Here is a 23988-nt window from a genome sequence, read left to right as displayed (position 1 = left end):
TCTTTACAGGGCTGACAGAGCTTTCCTGGCAGTCTCAAACTGAACAATGTACATCAGACCATCTGCTCTAAAAAAAGGTGGGCAGTCTGATGCACTTACACTGATGACCCCCAACTCCGTTGAGGCTGTCAGTGTAGGCTTTCTACTGGTGGAGCCAGCAGGGTCAGCACTGTTGGATGCATGACTGTTCAGCTGACCGTAAATAGAGGGGGCAGACTGCTAGATCAGCGGAAAAGACACTCTACCATATTTGTGATGGAGTACTCACTCCACAACACTCTATATCAGACACTTAGGGCCTGATTTAGATATTGGTGGATTGGTTACTCCGTCACAACAGTGACAGATATCCCGTCTGCCAAAATCTAATTACCACTGTTTTCTATGGTATTTAGATTTCGGCTGATGGGATATCCATCACCGTTACGACAGAGTAACTCCTCCGCTGAGCTCTAAATCAGGCCCCTAGTCATTAAAGAGTTGGCCACTCAGTCACTGAAAACATACTTCAGTTTTAGTCCTATCTCTGTCCTGGTACTTCACAGTTGAGTTTTCGTCGGAGATCTTCATGCTTTCTATCAAAATTAAGTCTAGAAACTTTCCAGATACTGAGGTTTTTTAAAAGTAATTATTTGGTTCTTATTACCTATTCAAGTTTGTAGAATGCCATATTTTGTGCTTTTTAATGCAGGATGAAACGCAGAGAAACTTTTTTCTTGCTTGGTATGATCAGCTGGTCTGAGCAACACCATGCCAGGAAGTGTCTTACAAAGCCTCTTGGATTTCTTTGAGCTGATGCTAATTTTTTCAGCTTTACCTATGAGTTCTCTGAATGTCTGGCATTGCTCTAAAATCCAGTCCCAAACATTTAGACATGGAGGAGCTTCTGTTATATTTGTGTTTCCTAAACTATTTGAATATAGAGACTTAGCCACTGATTCAAAAAACCAAAGATGCTGGAGTGGAGTTTCAGCAGTGTAGCTGCTCACATCCGGTTCGCTGATGCGCTGCCAGTAATTCCCAGTCAAGCAGTCACTTTGCTTTTAATAACAAACAAACTTTGATTTCAAACCCAGACAGCGCTCCAAAGGCAAGCCCGCCTGCGCTCGCCCGTGCCTGACCGTTACTAGGAGCCAGAACCCCTGCCTCTTTTACATCTAAAGTCAGGCACCCTACCAGAATTACTTAGGCCCTCATTATGACGTTGCCAGTCTTTTTCAAAGACCGCCAACGCCAAGCGCGCCAGAAGACCGCCAGCACCATATTACGGGTACTGCTGGATTTCCGCCACATTTTGGGTGAAAACCCAGCAGTAGTAGTGCTGATGGGTGGGGGTGCTGGGGCGGTTCCACCACCGGTCCTGCCTCGCCAGAAGGACTCGCCCGCCATATTATGTGCAATAATACGGCGTGGCGGTGTCCTGATGGCCGAGCGCTGGCAGAGGTGGATGTGCCCGTTCACTGCCGGACGACCTCCTCCCTGGACCAGGTAATTAGATCATCTGACAGAGGAGAGGGCGGGAGGGTCGGGGTGGCGTGTGTACGTGTGTGAGTGTGTGTTGTCTGCGTGTGTGCACGAATGTGTGTATGCATGGTTGTATGCGTGTATGAATGTAGAAGTGAGTGCCTGTATGAATGTAAGTGTGTATGCATGTGTGTATGTGAGTATGAGTGTTGTGGTGAATGCGAGTATCAGTGTTGTGGTGAGTGCGAGTATCAGTCTTGTGAATGTAAGTATGAGTGTTGTGGTGAATGCGTGTATGGATGCATGTGAGTGAATGCGTGTATGTCAGTGTTGGTGAATGCTATGAAAGAGCAGGTCTTGTCAACTTTAGGCACTTGCTATCACATGATGCACCTAGTGAGGAGAGTTTTTACCTTCCTCCCACTTTCAGTGAAGAAATTTCTGGTACAAGCATTAGGCCCTGATTTAGATGTTGACAGGCAGGTTACTCCATCACAACGGTGATGGATATCCCATCCGCCGAAATCTAAATCTCATAGGGAAATAATGGGATTTAGATTTCGGCAGACAGAATATCCATCACCGTTGTGACACAGTAACCTGTCCGCCAACATCTAAATCAGGACTTTAGTCGTTAGTCGACTAGATTATAGCAGTGCCTTACTGGCTTCTGCAGATGAGATATTGCTATTGAAACTCCAAGTTGTACACAACGCGGCTGCATGCCTCATCTGCATTCTTGCATCCAAGGCTGCATCCTCTCCCCTCTTACATTCTCTCCATTAATTACTGGTCCAAAAAAGAATAATTTTTAAAATCTGTTGCTTAACACACAATTCCCTGAGAGGGAAAGATCCTAGCTATCTATCTTCTAAACTCACCTTCTATTGCCCATTTAGACTTTTAAGATCTAGTGATAAAGCTTTGCTGGTGGTCCCACGAACCAGAAGGACCCTCACATGTGCAGGTCCATCTCTTAATTATCTCCTTTGTAATGGAATAGGTTACCTCTTCACATTCGAAAGTGCACTGATCAGTTTAAATTTCGAAAATTACTCAGAACAGTGCTGCGCTAATTTAGCAGTTACTGCTTGTGTCTGTGTTTTGCTGTATGCAGGGAAACCCCTTCCCGGATGATTCATGTGTGTTATAAATGACATTAGCTTAACTAACTATGGGAAGTAGTACTGTAGGGGTAGTCTTTTAAATTCTCTCACATTACCATGAAATGTTCAACTCGTGCGAAACGTTCACTTTCCTTTATATTTGGACTAATTTTATACTAATTGTGTATGAATTTGACCTGATAGTCCTATTTTATTCCAATTTGAGAGGATTTTGGACCAATTAACAAAAAGCATCTAATAGTTCCTAAAGGCATACTCCAAATAGGCCACTTCAAATTCAAAGTTTCTTATCATGGGAAGGGCATGAGTTTGGTTTCCTGCATTAATGTTTGTCCTCACTTGTTTGACGTCTTGCAGTGTCTGTAGCAATGAAGGATGTTGGCTCAGTGACTTCTTCAAGTAGCTTCTTAAGCAGCTCATATCTGTAAAGTTGGGAATCTTTTAGAGGTGCCACAGGCTTATATTTTTCTCCAAAGACATGTGGCCAGCATTTTACAGGTGTTTTTTCTTGTGCATTTTAATAATATTGTGTGCTGTAGTTAAGGAGGTGCTTGCCTCACTTTTTTCTGACACACTGACTTAATAGGAATAGACAAGATTCACAGTGTTCTCATGGACCACTTTCCTGGATTACTTGTTTCTGCTCTTATGTGTGCCACGGGTTTAATGTATCACTATTGTGAGGGATTCTAATATCTTTTTGAGTGACTTTGTGGTTAATTTTAACCACAGATGAATGTATAGAATTCTCCTATAGTTCTGATAATTTTTCTAATGTAGTTTTCATGAAGGTTCTGATTTATTTCAAATAACATTCTTTTAGAATTGAGGCTTGATACAATCAAATGTGAAATAGTCATTAACGATAGAGAATGTAGACAGTGAATAGATATCTCTCTACCCCACTCTCGCTTTCTTTCTTTCTCTTTGTCTATCCTAGGCCTGATGTTCTATCATTTTCACTTCAAGTTTACCTTATCATGTGCTGCATGTGTTCATTAAACTGATCTCAGCCCACACATTAGTGATTAAGTACCAATATATGTGTCACTGCTCAACTTGCGTATCTAATATCAAATCCAGTGCAAGTGTTTCCAATATAGCAGTTCACAACTCGTAGTACTTCTAGACATTCTTCTGATTTTGCTCACCTGTCACTTCTCAGGTTTGTGGATAGGTGACAGTGTAGTTGAGTGAGGTCCTCCAGACCCTCCCAGCTACACTTACATCCTTCCTTTTTACCCCATTTTCTACTATTTCTTCCCACTCAAGCCACAAACATGTGGGATGGGATGTAGGGACAAGAAGTGAAATGTTGGGAATGGCTCCTATTCATTTCAGTTCCTGTCCTTACCTCCTAGCCTTAAGGTAACATGGTTCGTTATGTCGGGGAGGGGAAGAGACAAGACGGACTGCTGAATTTTTTGTAGAAAAAAGAAATACTTTCCTAGATCCTCCTACAGGCATTTGATATCACCAATGATATTAGCTGCATTTGAGCAAGTGACAGAAAGCTGAGATTAGATTGCCTGTTTGCCCATGACAATGATTACTGTTCTTACATTGTGCTGGCTGTTTAATGACAATTGAGATCTAGTGGTGGAGCTTTACTGGGAGTAGGGAACTGAATGCTAACTTTGAATTAGCAATAATGTCCTTTGTGGGACTGAGGAATGTGTATTTACTGGAAGATGAGAATGATTTGTATTTTTTAGGATTTTTGGTACTGGAATGGTGTTCCAGGAGGGACCAAGAAGAGGATTCTCTATCCCTATTAAGGACTGATGCATGCAGTAAAGGTTGTAGTTGAGTCTAGTGATTTCTTCTCCCAGCTGTTTCCATACCCATAACATTTGACGCTATTGACTTTCGAGGCTGTGGTAGATAAGAAGGTGGGAAGGAGGCAAAAGGTTACAAAGCCCCTTCAACCCTCCTATCCACATTTCTTTCCACCCAAGCCTCAAACAACTGAGGCCTGGGAGGCAGGACCAAGTTTACCCAGTTATATCACCTTATGTGGCAACCTCCATGCCCTTGGTTTTCTTGCTGATGAGGGAAAGAAGGTGGTGGAACATAAGGTATCTGCTTTGCCGTGAAGTGTTAAAGTTGTTATGAAAAACATCAGGTTCATTAAACAACTGGATCATGGCCTAAATGAGAAAAAATAAATACTTTCCTAGATCCTCCTACAGGCATTTGATATCACCAATGATATTAGCTGCATTTGAGCAAGTGACAGGAAGCTGAGATTAGATTGCCTGTTTGTCCATGACAATGATTACTGTTCTTACATTGTGCTGGCTGTTTAATGACAATTGAGATCTAGTGGTGGAGCTTTACTGGGAGTAGGGAACTGAATGCTAACTTTGAATTAGCAATAATGTCCTTTGTGGGACTGCGGAATGTGTATTTACTGGAAGATGAGAATGATTTGTATTTTTTAGGATTTTTGGTACTGGAATGGTGTTCCAGGAGGGACCAAGAAGAGGATTCTCTATCCCTATTAAGGATTAATGCATGCAGTAAAGGTCGTAGTTGAGTGTAGTGACTTCTTCTCCCAGCTGTTCCCATACCCATAACATTTTACGCTATTGACTTTCGAGGCTGTGGTAGATAAGAAGGTGGGATGGAGGCAAAAGGTTGCAAAGCCCCTTCAACCCTCCTATCCACATTTCTTTCCACCAAAGCCTCAAACAACTGAGGCCTAGGAGGCAGGACCAAGTTTACCCAGTTATATCACCTTGTGTGGCAGCCTCCATGCCCTTGGTTTTCTTGGTGATGAGGGAAAGAAGGTGGTGGAACATAAGGTATCTGCTTTGCCGTGAAGTGTTAAAGTTGTTATGAAAAGCATCAGGTTCATTAAACAACTGGATCATGGCCTAAATGAGGGTAATAAGAGAGAACTGTTATTTTTATTTCAGATTGTAGTTCAACTCTCAGAGGACCTTCTCTCTAGAGCTTCAATGACTGTGGTGAACGGTCGTCCAACTCTGACAATTAATGTTTCCACCGCACGTGAACACTGGTTGGAAGGGATGCTGAGGCATGAAATAGGTAAGGCCCTGAGGACATACGTTTCTTTAACTAAATCTATCATTAAAATGATACAAGTGAACAAACCTTGACATCCATGAGTATTCCTCTCATTTTTCTTCCAGATGTATGTCTTTCAGTGACAAGTTCATATTAAAAGTTATGCTATGTTTGTATGATATAGTTCCAAGAGATTATTTGTAATGAGTGAAGCATAAATCCTGGTTTTCCTCTGCTTTTATCTTACTTCTGAGGTAAAAGACTGCTGGGATTGTCCATCGTGGTGGCTTCAGGGGTTTGGTGGTGGTGGTCTGGGAGATAGTAGGGATGTATATATGTGTGTGTGTGTTAGATACATTTAGGAAGATTTATTTCTACTGGAAAATGCAGCTGCAGGGTTTCCAATTTCTACATGTTGTCAAATTGAGATTGTGCATAATTGACCTGACAGATATGGTACATGGGATATATAAAGTAAAGTTGAGTAATAAGGTTTGTCTTCTGTTATGAAGACTCAAACAAGAGGCAGGCAAACAGTTTATTTCCATTACTTTTTTATTAGGCCCCGAGAATGACAAATATATAAGAAACACAATGTGCCATTCACTGGCTTGAGACCTTTCTTTCAGTGGCAGTTCTTCATTAAGAGTGGAGGGGCCCCAACCCACCACCTTTTTGCAAACATGAAGAGTGTCTGTCAATCTGAGCAAAGGTCTTCCAGACAGACATTCTTCATATTCAGATCAGGCAGCCAGGCTCTGTTAATGCTCTGAATGCACACGTGCCTGGCTACCTGAGCTGAACTTTGCCGGGCTGAAGGATTCACAGCCCAGTGGGCGTGACCTGCTTAGCCTGGCAAAGAACTTTGAGGCCCTTCCTCTCATGATGGAATGGGGGGCTGCATCACAGATAGACTTGGACGCCTCAGTTTTAAGCCCTGAAGTACCATGGCCTGACTGACTATCAGTGATGCCTCATCACAGAGTGGAGTGACGATCAGCATTCTCACTGCCCCCATCCCACTTTGTGATGAGGAAGGGATTGCTGCCTCCTCTAATTGGCTGACTCATCCTCCAGGAACCACTGAGTCTCCCCCCCCCCTTAGATCACCACTGCAGCCCGGTAAGTTAAAAAAAATTATTTAGTGCATCCCTGTGTGTGTATGTATGACTGTATGTGTATTTGTGCATGTATGCTCTGAATGGGTGTATGCATGTGTATGTGCTTCTGAATGGTGGGTATGTGTGTGCTCATTTGTGAATGGATGGGTATAAGTGAGTGTGCATGTAGATGGGTAAGTATAAGTATGTATGTGCGTGTGTAGTTCAAATTACCAGCCGCCACTGCTTTCTTCTTTGATTCACATGAATTAAAGTCTTTTAATAGATCCATTGATTCACATGCTTTGCCGAATGCTACTTGCTACATGCATAAACCTGCATTCTAATGTTAATCTGAAAAATCTGCCCTGGGGGTCTGGTCAATTGCTATGTCTGGCCTATTAAGAAAACATATGTAACAAAAATCCTTGGGTGCAGAGAAGCAATAAACAAAGTCACTGTGACTAAAGAATGTGCAGTATGCTATAGGAGACAAGTATATAACATGCTGCCTCTCAAGGGTGTACAGGAGGAAACAACTAGGACGTGTGGAAACAATGGTGCACCCGAACGATGGCCAGCTTAGTTTCGGAATACTTAGAATGTTTTAAGAGACTGTGATGGTTTGAAGTTGTCGACATATGTAAGACTGCTTCTCAGAGTATAGCGAAACATACTTTTAAATATATTTCTAATCTGCTGATTGATACTCTAAAACATTTACTGCTAGTACAAGTAGGATTAATTTAAAAATTGTATTTCAATGTTACGATGTTACCAAATGTGTCACACTTAAAAAATGTATATACATCTGGAAAAGACTACACCCCTTAATCTTAGAACATTTCAATTTAAACACATAGTAGTATTTAAACAAATATGAAAATCAGCCCTCTTTTGAAACTGAGAAATATGACTGCACGAACACAGCCCAGAGAAATTTACTGAATGAAGAGAGTGATAGTCTGGGGTGGTGGGGGGGGAGACAAAGAAGCACATGGGTGAGAGAGAGAGTAAAATAGACATAGGAGGTGAGAAGCACACGCACAAGACTGTAACATGGAGCTCAAGGGTGAAAGTGGGCATTGCATAGTAGTACTGAGCATGGGCAGGGGACAGTAGTATACAAGGGAAACAGCTGAAAACACAGGCACTCTCATGGAGTGCCTCACAAAAACAAGAGTTCCCAGAAAGTGGGCACTCTGGAAGAATACAAGAAGGCATTCAGAGTGGTGGTAAACAAGCTATGCTCCAAGAGAGGGACAAAAACACGATGGATGGCCTAAAATAAATAAAGCCAGCGAATAGAAAGTAAGCAAATGTAAGTGACAAAACACGAAGCAAAGCAATGGGTTGAATGTATTTGTAGGTCAACTTTCAGCATGGCTCCAATATGTCTTTGCAACCAGACAGCTATGCTGTCTGGTAGGCTTCGGCCTAAAAAAACTTATTCGCAGTAGTGCTTTTCAGTTTTTCACACAGAAATAACGTTAAATAAGCAATGTAGCAAGCAAGCCAAACATTTCAAGTGAGAATGTGTGATAGAGGGACACATTACAACAATTTTCCAAAAGAAACATTATATATATTGTTTTCTTACAATAAATCTCGTATGTGAAATTGAAAAAATAAATATTGTAAGCAAAGGAACCAATAAAGTAATGTCGCCAAAATTGATGTTCATACTTGCTTTTTATATTTTCACATTATCATGGCAGGCTGGCAACTGGGTCTATGTCATGCTTGTAAACAAGGAGAACACAAAGGATTGTTAGCCTCCCACTGAAACCCCAATAACTCTTTAAACAGGATCCTACAACAGCAAACTCAGATGTTTTTTTGTTTTGCTTTCAGAGCAATCAAGCAGGGAAGATTTGCTTATTGCATAAGTTAAGTTTAAGGTGTAATGGTTCCCCAAAAAAAGTATACCTTATTACCTAGCGGCTCCAAGGACTATTTTCCCTGAGTTTTCTTCAAGCATGTGGAAGACAATTATAGACTTTTTTTGTCTGGAACGGTTAGTTCACATAGTTTTCCCAAATAGTAAAAAAACACACAGGTGTACTCAGAATTGGGTCCACCAAGGAGTTTTCAAGGGGTTTTCCATGGAATGGAGAGGTACATGGACAGGACATAAACCAATTTTTAATACATTTCAAGTTTTATCCCACCTTTAAATGTGGCATAAGTAACCGGTGCACCACAGACCAATACTTAATTATCCTGAGAGTCATGGACTCAAGACTCTCTTAAATAACCTAAGTGAAATAGATTTAGCCAGAGATAAGAACAATACTCTCAGTTTCCTCCAATGAGAAGACTAAGGGGGTTATTCTAACTTTGGAGGAGTGTTAATCCGTCCCAAAAGTGACGGTAAAGTGACGGATATACCACCAGCCGTATTACGAGTTCCATAGGATATAATGGACTCGTAATACGGCTGGTGGTAAATCCGTCACTTTTCCGTCACTTTTGGGACGGATTAACACCTCCTCCAAAGTTAGAATAACAGCCTAAGATTTCACTTTTGGCAAAAACAGGCAGTGATTATCCTGTTCTCTTTTCTCAGACTTTACTGTGGTCCATTTGGTAGTGAATAAACTCATGCTCTGAGCAGGTCAGTTTGTCTTTTGTAGGTCCTTTAGGAAAAAATAATATTTTATTTGTTTTAAGATGTACTGAAAATAGCAGGTGGACCCATTGACATGTGGTTTGCACCCTAAATAAATTTAGATGGTGAATATGGTTAGTTTCCCTTTTAAAGTGGGCTCAAATATTGATGAACTGTTATATTTCTTCCAAGTATCACAAAGATCCCCTCGCTGCCATATGCATTCTAAACCATAGTGCGCTATTATTAATAGACTGGACCTCTATTGCCTTCCATCTTTATGACAAAGTCAAACAGGTAGCTAATAAAAGATGAATGTTGAACCTGCACAGTAGTGAATCAAGCATGTAGACTCTTCTTTTGTCCACACCCCAAACAAAATTACCAGAGTTTTGCCATCCAGTAGTATGCCTACCCCTTGAACTGTACCAGAATCACCTTCCATACAATCTGCACTTTCATATATGTCCATGATGTGCCTAGGTAGTGAACATCCCCTTGATCATGCTTGAGATGCAATGTAGATGGGTCCTACTCTGGAAAAAGTAAATTTAGAAGCACTGTCTTTGTGCTGGGAATAAATTGATGGTTTTGCTGCTCTCAGTATAAGGAAGTGATTATTTTGTCACATAGTTTGAAGTGAAAGGTATATGTAAGATTCCTTGAACCATTATTTCTGACTCCACTTGATTCCCTGACCTGGGGGAGTGGGAGTGGAGTGGAAAGCGTTTTGGGGTGGAGCGCAGAGTGGGAAACCATCTGGCAGCCAGGAGAGCCACGGCAGGAGAGCTGCAATCATTTAGTGTGCTGTGGCCCTGCACCCCCTCCCCCTGCAAAGGGTCAGTTGTGCCCCTACGCCCTAGGCAGCAGGAGGAATGGACACTGGAGAGGGCAGCAAGGGAGAGAAGCAGCAGCCGTACAACGGTCATACGTCATCATTAGCCCTGGGCCACATGAACCCATGTGGACCCCAGCAATTCAGCTTACTGTGTGTGGGTGAGCTTGGGGCACTAGGCTCCCACTGCAAGTTCAAGCGTGGTGGGTAACAAAAGTGGTTCCCTTAGTAGCGGGTGCACTCACACCCACACATGCTCCCTCACCACCCCTATCCCTGGTCCTGCTTGATCCTGGCCTCCAATCAGCATTCGGTACTCCAGTAATTCACCAGCCATTTAACGGCACTTCACCTAATGGATGGCAGACAGCAGACTGCAGCAACTCCCCAGGCTCTGTGGGTTCATGCAGACCTATGTCGCAGAATTTCCCAAGCTAAGTTAAGTCAAGTCAAGGCCCACAAGCCTCACAACATGAGAGCAGTCTATGGGAGGTTGTGCAATTGGGGTGGGGGAGCCTCTCTAAGAACTGCCAGCCCCAGTCTGCCTTGCCTGACAAATTGTGTAGTCCAGGAGGGTGACTAAGAGCCACAGTCACTGTTGAGAGGGCTTCCTTGGAGTCTCCTTGGAGTTGGCCACTTGAGACAAGGTCCGGAACAGGTCCATAGTGTCAGGGAGACCATATCCTCGGGGCCTGCACACGTTCCCAACGTGTCCACCACTAGACAGCTCCAAGGCTCAGATAGAAATACCACGGAGCCTGAGAGAGTCCAAGTGGGGGAAAAGGGGATTAGGTAGGGAACAGCTGGGAAGGAGACCTGTAGGAAGCAAGAGGTTAAACAACACAATATCAAGATATAATCACATTGACTTTCAATAGACTATGGTTCTAAGAGTTCTCATACTGTAACCATGGATAACCTAAGAAATGACTATAACTAGACCTCAAGAAATCTAGGTACCTGGAAAAAATCAAGAATGGGTTAATACAATGTTTCATATGAGCTTTTCATGATATATCACATACTCTCTAGAATACAAGATCCTTCTAGAATAATGTTTTCAGTACAAACATTGCATTTGTCCATGAGGACAAAGGCTATCTGAAACATTCCCTGGAAACAACAGGAATTGTACTAGGGATATGCACAAAGAATGTTGCACTTTGAATTAAGCATCTTCACAGAAAATCCAAAAGCTCGTGATAAATGAGTGCACCTCAACAAACACAACACACCAAAGTTTTCAATGCCATGAAATGATCGCGGACACTGTTGAACTAAGAGCCAAATGCTTTATGCCAGGGTTGAATCGCGCACACTGTTGCCGACTCAAACAAGAATATGTAAATGCCATGAAATGATCGTGCACACTGTTGCCTATCTGAATGCCAAGGTTTACATGAGACAAATGAATCGCGCACACTGCCGATTCGAACAAGAATATGCAGATGCCATGAAATGATCGCGCACACTGTTGCCGATCTGAACGTCAAGGTTTACATGCTAGGAATGAATTGCGCACACTGACGATTCAAACAAGAATATGCAAATGCCATGAAATGATCACGCACACTGTTCCCGATCTGAACATCAAGGTTTACATGCCAGGAATGAATCGCGCACACTGCCGATTCGAACAAGAATATGCAAATGCCATGAAATGATCGTCCACACTGTTGCCGATCTGAATGTCACGGTTTACATGCCAGGAATGAATCGTGCACACTGCCGATTCGAACAAGAATGTGCAAATGTCATGAAACGATCGCGCACACTGAAAGTTTCACAACTAGGCCCAAAACTCAAAAGTCTTTGAGAACGGGGTCGGGGACCCAGCCCGACCTCCGCCTTACTGGCCTGCTCAAGGATCACCAATATAATGAGGGCAGGCCTGGAACATCAAGGTAGGCCTACAGAACAAGAGCTCCGGAAGTTGCTGCTGCTCTGCACTGGGACCTCTGAATAGTGAGCTTGTGGAGCTGGGCTGGCTCCCTTATATAGAGTCTGGCCCAGCCCACAAACCACACCCAGTCATGCTGCAGGGAAAGATTCTAGAAGGTCCTAGAAAGGGACCACACCCTAACACACTCAGTAAGCCTGCATCAATACCTTGCAAATGAACAGTTATTGCAAACATCATTAATAGTGTTTTTCAAGGTTAAACTCTGCAATGCAAAAGGTTAAAACACTGCATATAGACACAATGCATGAATTATGCTCTTGCATAAAGACTGGGTTTTTGCATTTTTGTCGCCCGTGGAGCGTGCACTGTCCTGATGTTGACAGTACTCCCCTCTCCCAAATGTGCTCTAGGGCCTGGTTTGCCTGGGTTAAGACGATGAAAACGTCTCACTAGTCGTGGAGCATGAATGTCAGATGCAGAGACCCATGAGTTGTTTTCAGGACCGTAACCTTTCCAAGAGATCAGATACCACAGGTTACGACCTCTAAGTTTGGAATCCAAAACCTGTTTAACTTCGTATTCCAATTCCCCCTGTACTAGAACTGGAGCTGGTTGGGAGCGTACCTTCTGGACTGCTTTTTTCAGGAGGGAAGTATGGAACACCGGATGAATACGTAGTGACCGGGGCAACTACAGTTTATAGGTCACTGGATTAATTTGCTGGAGGACAGTGTATGGACCTATGAATTTGGGATTAAACATGTGCTTTTTCTTGAAGTCAATATGTCTTGTAGAAAGCCAAACTTTATCACCTGGTTGATACTGAGGTCCTTCAGAATGTTTCTTGTCGTAGTGCTTTTTGTATTTCTGTTTAGCTCTTTCTAGATGCTGTTGAATCAGTTTCTGGGTTTGGTGGAGTTGTTGAATGGTTTCCGACACAGCTGGTGTAAGAGAACTTTCTTGAGGAATCGTGATGGCCAAGGTATCTGGATGGTAGCCAAACAAGCCAAAAAAGGGATTGACACCAGTGGAGGTGTGAAACGGGTTATTTTAGGCTAGTTCAGCTAACCAGAGCATTGATGTCCAGGAATGAAGTGCTTTCTCAGCGTAAGCACGCAGGTATTGTTTCAATGTCTGATTCATTCTCTCAGTTTGGCCATCTGTTTGAGGATGATGGCTAGTAGATAGTGTGGATGTAACTTGAAGCGTTTTGCACCACGTTTTCCAGAAGTTGGAGGCAAATTGCAATCCTCGATCAGAGAGAATCATTCTCGGCAGCCCGTGATATCGGACCACTCTATTCAATAGGATGGTTGCCAGTTCACTGGAGGTGGGCAATTTCTTACAGGCAATGAAATGTCCATATTTTGTGAGACTGTCTACCACCACAAGGATTACTGAGTGCTGTTGAACAACTGGTAGACCTGTAATGAAGTCTAACGAGATGTGTTCCCATGGTCGAAGTGGAGTTGGGAGCGGATGCAACAAACCTTTTGGTTTTGAATGACTTGTCTTGATGCGAGCACAGATTTCGCAATTAGTGACCATTGTTTTAATGTCTTTTGTCAGAGTAGGCCACCAAAAGTGTTGGATTAATTCAAGAGTTTTAGGAGTGCCTGGGTGACCTTCCGTAGGTATAACATGCAACCAATGAAATACTAACTTGCGAAGCTTGGTAGTGGGCACGAACAAACGTGCATCATGGAAAGGTAGTCCTTGCTTCATTGATCTTTTGGGATCTGCTTGAGCCCGTGCCTGCCATTTCTCAATGGTGAAGGAATTACGGATGTCTTCAAAGAAGTCTTCGGTCCTTATGATGCAGAGGACCTTGTCTGGAGCAATGATATCTCTGGAAGGCTGGATTGTAGGTAACGTGGTAGACTCTTGGCGGGACAAGGCATCTGCTTTGCGATGTTCTTTACCAGGATGAAAAGTTACCACAAAATCGAACTAGGCCAAAAAACAGCATCCAGCGTAATTGCTGAGGAGTCAAAAGTCTAGCTGAACTCATGAACTGGAGATTGCGATGATCAGTATATACTGTGATAGTGTACTTGGCACCTAACAAATGATGTCTCCACTCTTTAAAGGCATCACGGATCGCCAGAAGCTCTTTCTCAGCAATGACATAGTTCTGTTCGGCTTCGTTCAGTTTTCAAGACATGTAAACTACAGGATGAAGTTGGCCAGTGTCTTTACTTCGTTGTGACAAGACTGCACCAGTTACCACATCTGAAGCATCTGCTTCAACTATGAATGGACGTTCCACATCAGGGTGAGTCAAGACTGGGGCAGTGGAAAAAGCTTCTTTCAAGGTTGAAAAGGCTCTGTCAGCTTCTGGAGACCACACAAATTTTTCTTTCTTTCTCAATAACTTGGTGATTGGCGCCACTGTCTGAGAGAAATGGTTTATAAACCTGCGATAAAAGTTTGCAAAACCCAGGAAGCACTGTACATCTCGAACAGTCTTTGGAGTGGGCCAATCAGATACTGCTTGTACTTTCTTTTCTGCCATGACCATACCTTGAGGGGTAAGGATAACCCCTAAAAACTCAATTGTGGTAACATGAAATTCACACTTGGTTAGTTTGCAATATAAATGATGCTTTCAAAGAGCTGTGAGAATCTTCTTGACATGTTGTACATGTTTGGCTTTATTGTCAGAATAGATCAAAATATCATTGGTATAGACTATTGCAAATACATCTAAATACTCTCTAAGGACGTCATTCAGGTAAAATGTAAATGCTGCTGGAGCATTGCACAGTCCAAAGGGCAGGACGGTGTATTCAAAGAGACCATATCTTGTCTTGAACGCAGTTTTCCATTCGTCACCTTCTCTCATTCTGACTAAATGGTAAGCACCTCGTAAATTGAGCTTAGTGTAGATTTTTGCTTTTTTCACTTGATCCAAGAAGACAGGAATCAGAGGCAAGGTGTATTTGTTCTTGACTGTGATCTTGTTCAAACCCCCTATAGTCAATACAGGTTCGAAGGTCCCCATTAGCCTTGGGGACAAAAAACAAAGGAGAGGCTGCAGGAGACTTGGAAGGGCGGATGAAGCCATTCTCTAAGAATTGATCTAGGTACCCTCCTAAGTGTTGATTTTCATGTTCTGACAAGGCATACACACAACAGCTAGGGAGTATCGCACCTGGAGTTAGATCAATTTTGCAGTCATAAGGTCTATGAGGAGGCAAGGTTTCTGCTTCTCTGCCATCGAACACATCTTCATAGGATGAATACTGCCTGGGCAACTGTACGTCTTTCTCCGCTGCAGTGGCTATGTGAGAGTTGCAATTTTTGGTGACTCAAGACGCCTGGAGACATTTCTCATTACATAAGGCGGAAGAGAACACGACTTTCCGTTCTGCCGAGTTAATCTCAGGATTGTGATGAGTTAACCATGGTAAGCCAAGGATAATTCCATACTGAGGAGCATGGATAACGTCAAAGATGAGCTTCTCTTCATGTTTGGTTCTTTGATCTCCCCCATCACAGATCACCGACAAGGGGACAGTCTGAAGAGTTACTGGGCCTCCAGTCAAGAGTTTTCCGTCTACTGCTTGTATTATCTCTGGAGTCTTCTTGGTGCACGGGATCCCCCATGCGCGAACCAATTGGGCACCAACAAAGTTCCCGGTAGCCCCAGAATCTACGAGGGCGTTCTTGAAATAGTTCTTTATCTTTACTTGAACTTTAATGCCCAGCTTGAGATGCCTAGACTGTGAAGGGTCCACGTGACACCCAAGAGCAACCCTTCTTTACATCTTGGGTGATCTAGTTTTCCGGCTCGACTTGTACATTGCCTGCAATTTTCTGGACAGGACCTCGTTTGCTCTTTTGTTTGATTGGACAATCTTTGGCGAAGTGACCCTTGCGTCCGCAATAAAGACATTGTCCGTTCTTTCTACGTAGGTCCTTTTCGACTTTGGTCAAAGGTCTCTCTATAGTTCCAATTTCCATGGGTTCCGGAGTTCTCTCTTTCTGAGTTCTTGATTCTCTATGATCGTGAACACGCCAGGAATATTTCTCAGTCTTTTTGCGTGTTCCCCTTTGTTCTGCAAGACGATGATCTAGTCTCAAAACAAGGTTTATTAGATCTTGACAATCTGTAGGCTGCGGGTCTATCTGGGCAAGAATGTCCTTTAACTCATCCTTGAGTCCTTTGTAAAACAAGGCCGCTTGCTTGTCTTCAGGCCAGGATACCTCTGCTACCAGCCGATTAAAACTAGGTAAGTAGGAAACTAGATCTTGGTTACCTTGTCGCAAGTCTAATAGTTCACCATCTGCCGACCATGTCACTGTTCTTCGATCAAACACTCGTTCAAACTCACGAACAAATTTTCTCCAATTGTAAAGCAGGGGACTATCTTTACGCACAAGAGGGATTGCCCAGGTGGCTGCGTCCCCAGTCAGGTAAGATAACAAGAAGGCCACCCTGGATTGGGCATCAGGGAAGTGTTTGGTCGGCAGGTAAAATGTAATTCCACTTGAACCAAGAAAGATTACGCTTTCAGGGGATCGCCTGAAAAATGTTCTGGAGGAGCCAGGGGGATAGCTGAGGGAACATTGAGGGAAATGTTCGTAGGAGGATTACCTCCAGAAGCTTGAGAAGGAGCACCAGGCCAAGACACACCCAAAGGACTTTGGGCCAGATGTAGCAACAAACCAAATTGCGAGTTGCAATTTGCGAGTCCATCCGACTCGCAAATTGCAACTCGCAATTTGGTATGCAGTACGGTGTCTCAGACACCGACTGCGACTCGCTATGGGGTCACAATGACCCACCTCATGAATATTCATGAGGTGGGTCGCAAATTGCGGCCCCATAGCGAGTATAGGCACTCGCAAACATGGAGGCCTGCTGTCGTCAGCAGACCTCCATGTTCGTGACTGCTTTTAAATAAAGCAGTTTTTTTTTTTTTAAGTGTAGCCCGTTTTCCTTACAGGAAAACGAGCTGCACTTAAAAAAAAAACGAAACCTTTAGTTTCGGTATTTTTTCAGGGCAGGGAGTGGTCCCTTGGACCACTCCCTGCCCTGAAAAAATATTTTTGGGTCCAGTCACAAACTGGAAGGGGTCCCATGGGGACCCCTTCCAATTTGCGAGTGGGTTACCATCCACTTGAAGTGGATGGTAACTGCGATGCCATTTGCGACCGCGTACGCGGTCGCAAATGGTATTGCATCCCACTGCGAGTCGCAAATAGGAAGGGAACACCCCTTCCTATTTGCGAGTCGGAAATGCATTTTGCGAGTCGGTTCCGACTCGCAAAATGCATTTCTGCATAGGAAACTGCGTTTTGCGACTCGCAAACGGCAATTTTGCCGTTTGCGAGTCGCAAACAGTTTCCTACATCTGGCCTGTGGTTCCTTCTTCTCTACCCTTTCCTGCAACTGACTCATTCTCTCAGCCAAGCTGGCTGCTATATCCTTTGATGACACTACCTCTGCTTGGAGATGCGTGATAACTTTGACTAGCTCGTCCAATGTGGCCATGCTGAGAACACACGCAAACCAGGCGGATATTAAATTTGTGGGCTCACTATTCTGTCAGGGAGACCAGATCCTCGGGGCCTGCGCACGTTCCCAAAATGTCCACCACTAGACAGCTCCAAAGCTCCAATATAAATACCACAGAGCTTGAGAGAGTCCAAGTGGGGGAAAAGGGGATTAGGTAGGGAACAGCTGGGAAGGAGACCTGTAGGAAGCAAGAGGTTAAACAACACAATATCAATATATAATCACATTGACTTTCAATAGACTGTGGTTCTAAGAGTTCTCATACTGTAACCATGGATAACCTAAGAAATGGCTATAACTAGACCTCAAGAAATCTAGGTACCTGGAAAAAATCAAGACTGGGTTAATACAATGTTTCATATGAGCTTTTCGTGAAATATCACATACTGTCTAGAATACAAGAACCTTCTAGAATAATGTTTTCAGAACAAACATTGCATTTGTACATGAGGACAAAGGCTATCTGAAAAATTCCCTGGAAACAACAGGAATTGTACTAGGGACTTAATATGCACAAAGAATGTCGCACTTGAATTAAGCATCTTCACAGAAAATCCAAAAGCTCTGGATAAATGAGTTTACCTCAACAAACAAAACACACCAAAGTTTTCAATGCCATGAGATGATCACGCACACTGTTGAACTAAGAGCCAAGCGATTTATGCCAGGGTTGAATCGCGCACACTGTTGCTGATTCAAACAAGAATATGTAAATGCCATGAAGTGATCGCGCACACTGTTGCCGATCTGAATGCCAAGGTTTACATGAAATAAATAAATTGCGCACACTGCCGATTTAAACAAGAATATGCAAATGCCATGAAGTGATTGTGCACACTGTTGCCGATCTGAATGCCAAGGTTTACATGAGACAAATGAATCGCGCACTCTGCCGATTCCAACAAGAATATGCAAATGCCATGAAGTGATCGCGCACACTGTTGCCGATCTGAATGCCAAGGTGTACATGAGAGAAATGAATCGCGCACTCTGCCGATTCGAACAAGAATATGCAAATGCCATGTAATGATCACGCGCACTGTTGCTGATCTGAACATCAAGGTTTACATGCTAGGAATGAATCGCGCGCACTGCCTATTCGAACAAGAATGTGCAAATGTCATGAAACTATCGCGCACACTGAAAGTTTCATAACTAGGCCCAAAACTCGAAGGTTTTTGAGAACAGGGTCTTACCGCCCTGCTCAAGGATCACCAGTATAATGAGGGCAGGCCTGGAACATCAAGGTAGGCCTCCGGAACAGGAGCTCAGGAAGTTGCTGCTGCTCTGCACCGGGACCTCTGAATAGTAAGCACGTGGAGCTGGACTGGCTCCCTTATATAGAGTCTGGCCTAGCCCACAAACCACACCCAGTCGTGCTGCAGGGAAAGCTTCTAGAAGGTCCTAGAAAGGGACCACACCCTAACACACTCAGTAAGCCTGCAGCAATACCTTGCAAATGAACAGTTATTGCAAACATCATTAATAGTGTTTTTCAAGGTTAAACTCTGCAATGCAAAAGGTTAACATACTGCATATAGACACAATGCATGAATTATGCTCTTGTATAAAGACTGGGTTTTTGCATTTTTGTCGCCCGTAGAGCGTGCACTGTCCTGATGTTGACACATAGAAGGTTGAGTGGTGAGCTTGTGCACTAAGCACAGGAGGCATCCGTGGTGCATGGAAGCGGTCGGCATTGGGCCGGTGCCGTTTGTGCTCATGGTGTAGACTGACGCTCACTGATCTCTGGCTTGCTGCTTATGCGCCCATGCACCCATAGGGTGCCAATTGCCCTCCTGCACCACATAAACAAAATTAAATAAAGTTGCATCCTCTGCATCCACTAACATCTACATACGAGCGCATAGGAGGAGGCTCACAGAATTACAACATCTACAAACCTGCAGGGAGAAAGAAGTTAGGAGTTTCTTATGTGCATTTCCCCATCAGGTACTGGATCACTAATCACTACGTTCTGGAAAAAAGGACAAAAGGAAACCTGTACATGGCACCAAACCCTGGGATTCGGAAGGCAAGTACTTTGCACACTTTTCATGTCTGAGCTATGGTGGTAATTACTGAAGAAATAGATGTGGCTAAAAGATGATTGTCACTAGAGTTAGCGGAATCATCTTTAGCCAGGCCCACCTACACAACAAATCCCTGCAATTTTGACGTTACTCAGACGTCAGCTGTTCTCTCCATATCCGCTTTGATTAAAGACACAATAAGCCCTCATACTCAGTATAACAGTACCCCAGCTACAGACTTTATCCCAGCCAGTACCCCAACTACAGATATTAAGCCACGCAGCAGCCCAGGGATCAAGAGGAAGAGAAAAGTGACGATGGAGGAATTTCCAAGTGCAGTCTCCTAATTCTCATCATACAACAACTATCCAGTCAATTTTGAGTATTCCATTTAGTGCTACTGATGTCCCTAATAGGGATATGTTACTTGTTAAATTAAAATCTATGATTGAGACATGCAATAGCCCTCTGAGTGCATAGATGAGCTTGAGAAAGAAGTAGCTAAACTATCTGCCTCAGAGATTGGCCTCAGGGGTGCAGAGAGGTGTTCAGCACATCCTTCCCTTTCTGCCTGTGCCACCTTTCAGCCTGTCCCACCCTTCTCTCTGAATAAGCACGCTTCTGTGAGGGCGGTGCAGTAGATAATGTTCTTTGTGCAGAGCCCCTGCTCCTGCCAAATGGAGAACGCAGAGTGAGGATGCACCTAGTAGCAGCACTAGCCAGGGAATGTTGGTAAGATGGGATGGGGAGAAACTCCAAGGAAGAAGTCTTGTGGCACCATTAATTTGCCCCCGATGCTTGCCTGTATGTATTCATCCTTAGCAATGTTCCACCCTTGAGTTCCGATGTGACTGAGTCACCCGCACAACAAAAAAATAAAGGCCCTTATTACAACCCTGGCGGTCAAAGACCGCCAGTGTTGAATTGGCGATTGTACCACCAAAAGGCTGGCGGTACAATTCGCCATATTTTGACTGCAGCGATAGCACTGCGGTCACACCGCTGGGACCGGCGGTTTTCCACCATCGTTGTCCCGGTGGTTATAATCCGCCAGGGTAGCGCTGCTTGTAGCGCTGCCCTGGGGATTATGACTCCCCTTCCCGCCAGCCTGTCCATGGCGGTAGAGACCGCCATGGAAAGGGTGGTGGGAAGGGGAGTTGCAGGGCCCCTGGGGGCCCCTGCACTGCCCATGCATTTGGCATGGGCAGTGCAGGGGCCCCCATGCACAGCCCCACCCTGCTTTTCACTGTCTGCAATGCAATGCAGACAGTGAAAAGCACGACGGGTGCAGCTGCACCCGTCGCAAGGCCGCAACACCGCCGGCTCCATTAGGGGCATAGGCGGCCGCTTGGCGGTTCAACCTTGGGCTGCCCGCCAAGGTTGTAATGAGGGCCAAAGTATTCCATTGGCTTATCAAGCATGCCAACTTCAATATAGGCGAGACATAAGGAGTGCCCCATTCTTGTAACCTTGGATGATCATTTAACCAATAGCATGAACAAGACACTATGGGGGTCATTCCAATGTTGGCGGGCGGCGGAGGCCGACCGCCAGAATTCCCCCCTCTGAAATACCGCGCCGCGGTCAAAAGACCGCGGCGGGTATTACAAGTTTTCCCCTGGGCTGGCGGGCGGTTGCTGAAAAACCGCCCGCCAGCCCAGGGGAAAACGACCTTCCCACGAGGATGCCGGCTCGTAATTGAGCCGGCGGAGTGGGACGGGTGCAGTGGCACCCGTCGCGTATTTCAGTGTCTGCAAGGCAGACACTGAAATACTTTGCGGGGCCCTCTTACGGGGGCCCCTGCCGTGCCCATGCCCGCGACCCCCCCTACCGCCATCCTGTTCATGGCGGCTTTCCCGCCATGAACAGGATGGCGGTAGGGGGGGTCGGAATCCTCATGGCTGCGGAGCGCGCTCCGCAGCCATGGAGGATTCACACGAGCAGCGGAAAGTCGGCGGGAGGCCGCTGACTTTCCGCTTCTGACCGCGGCTGAACCGCCGCGGTCAGAATGCTCGTTGGAGCACCGCCAGCCTGTTGGCGGTGCTCCCGTGGTCGGTGGCCCTGGTGGCCACCGGCCGCCAGGGTCAGAATGACCCTCTATGCCTCATAGGGGGAGATTTCAGTATAAGTTCCGAAGCACTTGAAGATATGACACTAATAGCATATAAGGAAGATAAACTGAGGGTTAGTAGCATTATTGATTCCTCCTAATGCATTCACCAGATGGTTGCAGCTGGTCAATTAGCTTCTCTAACTATGTCCTATGGCCTACACACCTGAAACAGAAGGTCACTGTCCAACCAACAAAGAACACCAACATTCACTAGAGACCTGTATCACAATCAGATAGATTATATTTTTGGGATACTTCTGTTTGGCACAAAATTAATTGATTTCAAAATCAACTCTAGATCCAGCAGTGATCATTTCCTATCGAACCTAAAAATTTTAACCCCAAGCTAGAGGTATCACTAGACTCCTCTACTACTGTTAACCCTGACTTTCAAGGTTTGGAAACACTAGAGGGCGGTCAAGTGGTCCAGAATCGCAGTTAATAAGGATGCAGAAGCTTTAATGTACCGGATTGTTTGTAAACTCTTTCAACTTTACATTAACTGTCCTGTCAACCAGATCCCATTAGATAACCTTCACAAGCAATTATTTGCAAAAATGAAGGAACATTTTTGGAAATCGATCCAGCTGAAGGTAGACTCAGAAAGATTTCAGAAAGGTAGACTCTTCTCCATTGTTCACCCCGAAGTTGCATAGGCTAAATCTACATTAATTACAGTTGTCAAAGAAGGAGTCAAATTAGATAGTACCAACTATTACAAGGTCCTCAATTCTAACAAATCTAGTTGGGAGGAAGACAATTGGTCAGATTTACTTGAAGCTTCCGAATGTAGGGATATGGGTCTATTTTGGCATATCATTGTCCACGGGAGCACCTAGGGTTTTTCACAACTGCGCTTTACATTGAACCATTCAAGTGGGAGCAGCATTTTGCACAACTATACTCTAGGGAAGAAATACCATTAACTATTGCTCCCCAGGGCCCAGACCATCCAGCAGAGGGCGGTAGGTTCTCCCATCCTGTGTATACTTACTTTTTCTCCCAGGCTGAAACTCAAATCCAGGAAGGGCTCAAGGGTCAAATACGATTCTGAGAGATGTATTCCAATCGTAACCAACAATTTGGGTACCCTACATCAACATGTTGAGTAATTTTATTGTTGCAAGTGCCCAACTTCCACCTACCAGGCTAGATGCCGAAATAATACCAGTCTATAAAAAAGGGGATAAAGAGCAACCCTACGACTATAGGCCCATAAGCCTTTTAGATCAATTCCAAAAGGTTTTCGCTCACCAGGTCCTCATTAATTTGGAGGATTGAATGCTGCAAAATAGTATATTGTCATCCGTTCAGGTAGGTTTTAGAATTAAAATAGGCACAGTTAATCAGGTCTTCCGTTTGATACACATCTTATGGAAGTATACTAAATTAGCAGACAATCACTTACACATTGCCCTCATGGACCTGACAGCAGCGTTCAATCTTGTTTTAAGATCTCTTTTATGGGAAACACTCAGGACCATGGGAGTTCTGGGTGAGGCAGGGTGTTCTTTCTGGGCCCCACCCTTTTCTCATTATATATAATTTACATCATTGATCACCTTATTGGCTGCTTCAATGACTTATCAAAGTTTAATGGGCTAACTATTCTGGTGCTATTATTCGCCAATGACTGTTTTGATTTCCTGGACTCCTAGGGGTTTGGAAAAGTTATTGGCCTCCTTCCAATCAGGCTGTATATGTGAAGGATTGGAAATTAACACCTGTAAGCCCAAGATGCTGATTTTCAAACCACAAAGGAGCTATAAGGGGAAAATCAGACTGGGAGATGAGTTTTTTTCAGAGTTGTTAGTTCCAAGTACCTGGGAATCAAACTTGATGATAGACTTATTTGGTGACCACACCTAGATATGAGAAAGGCTACACTCACTCATATGGCGCATGCCATCTTCAATTTTTTGAAAGTTGCTCAATCCAGGGCTATATCACCAGCCGTTGAGGTGTATCGGGCCAAAGGCAAAACAGCAGCACTCATCTGTAACCCATTTAGCCGTGCAGGAAAATAATTTTATAAGATTATTAAGTAATCTCCCCCAGAGAGCCCCATTAGTTCCTTTATGTGTGGACATCCCCCTTAAACATATTGCGTTTTGTTCTGCCCTTCAACCTCTTTTATTTTGGATAAGGATAGGGGTTACTGAGGAACTGCTTTAATATAGGTAAGCCTTAAAGGAGTTACTATCTCTTGCCAGTACTACAAGTCTTCCATGGTTCCAGCACATCC

The 23988-nt window shown here is 44.2% G+C and overlaps 1 protein-coding gene across 1 annotated transcript in view; it reads left to right on the top strand.

The window, feature by feature from the left end:
- The window catches only part of MATCAP2 (microtubule associated tyrosine carboxypeptidase 2), a 196933-nt gene that overhangs the window by 85259 nt on the left and 87686 nt on the right, over positions 1–23988 (top strand). Inside the window, exon 4 of the mRNA XM_069215542.1 lies at positions 5513–5645. Within this exon, the coding sequence (XP_069071643.1) occupies positions 5513–5645 (133 nt within the window). The remainder of the gene's footprint in view (positions 1–5512; positions 5646–23988) is intronic.

The sequence above is a fragment of the Pleurodeles waltl genome, chromosome 2_1, assembly GCF_031143425.1.
Source record: "Pleurodeles waltl isolate 20211129_DDA chromosome 2_1, aPleWal1.hap1.20221129, whole genome shotgun sequence".
Taxonomy (NCBI): domain Eukaryota; kingdom Metazoa; phylum Chordata; class Amphibia; order Caudata; family Salamandridae; genus Pleurodeles; species Pleurodeles waltl.
Note: the sequence above shows the minus strand (reverse complement) of the source record. Positions and strands in the feature narration are given on the sequence as shown.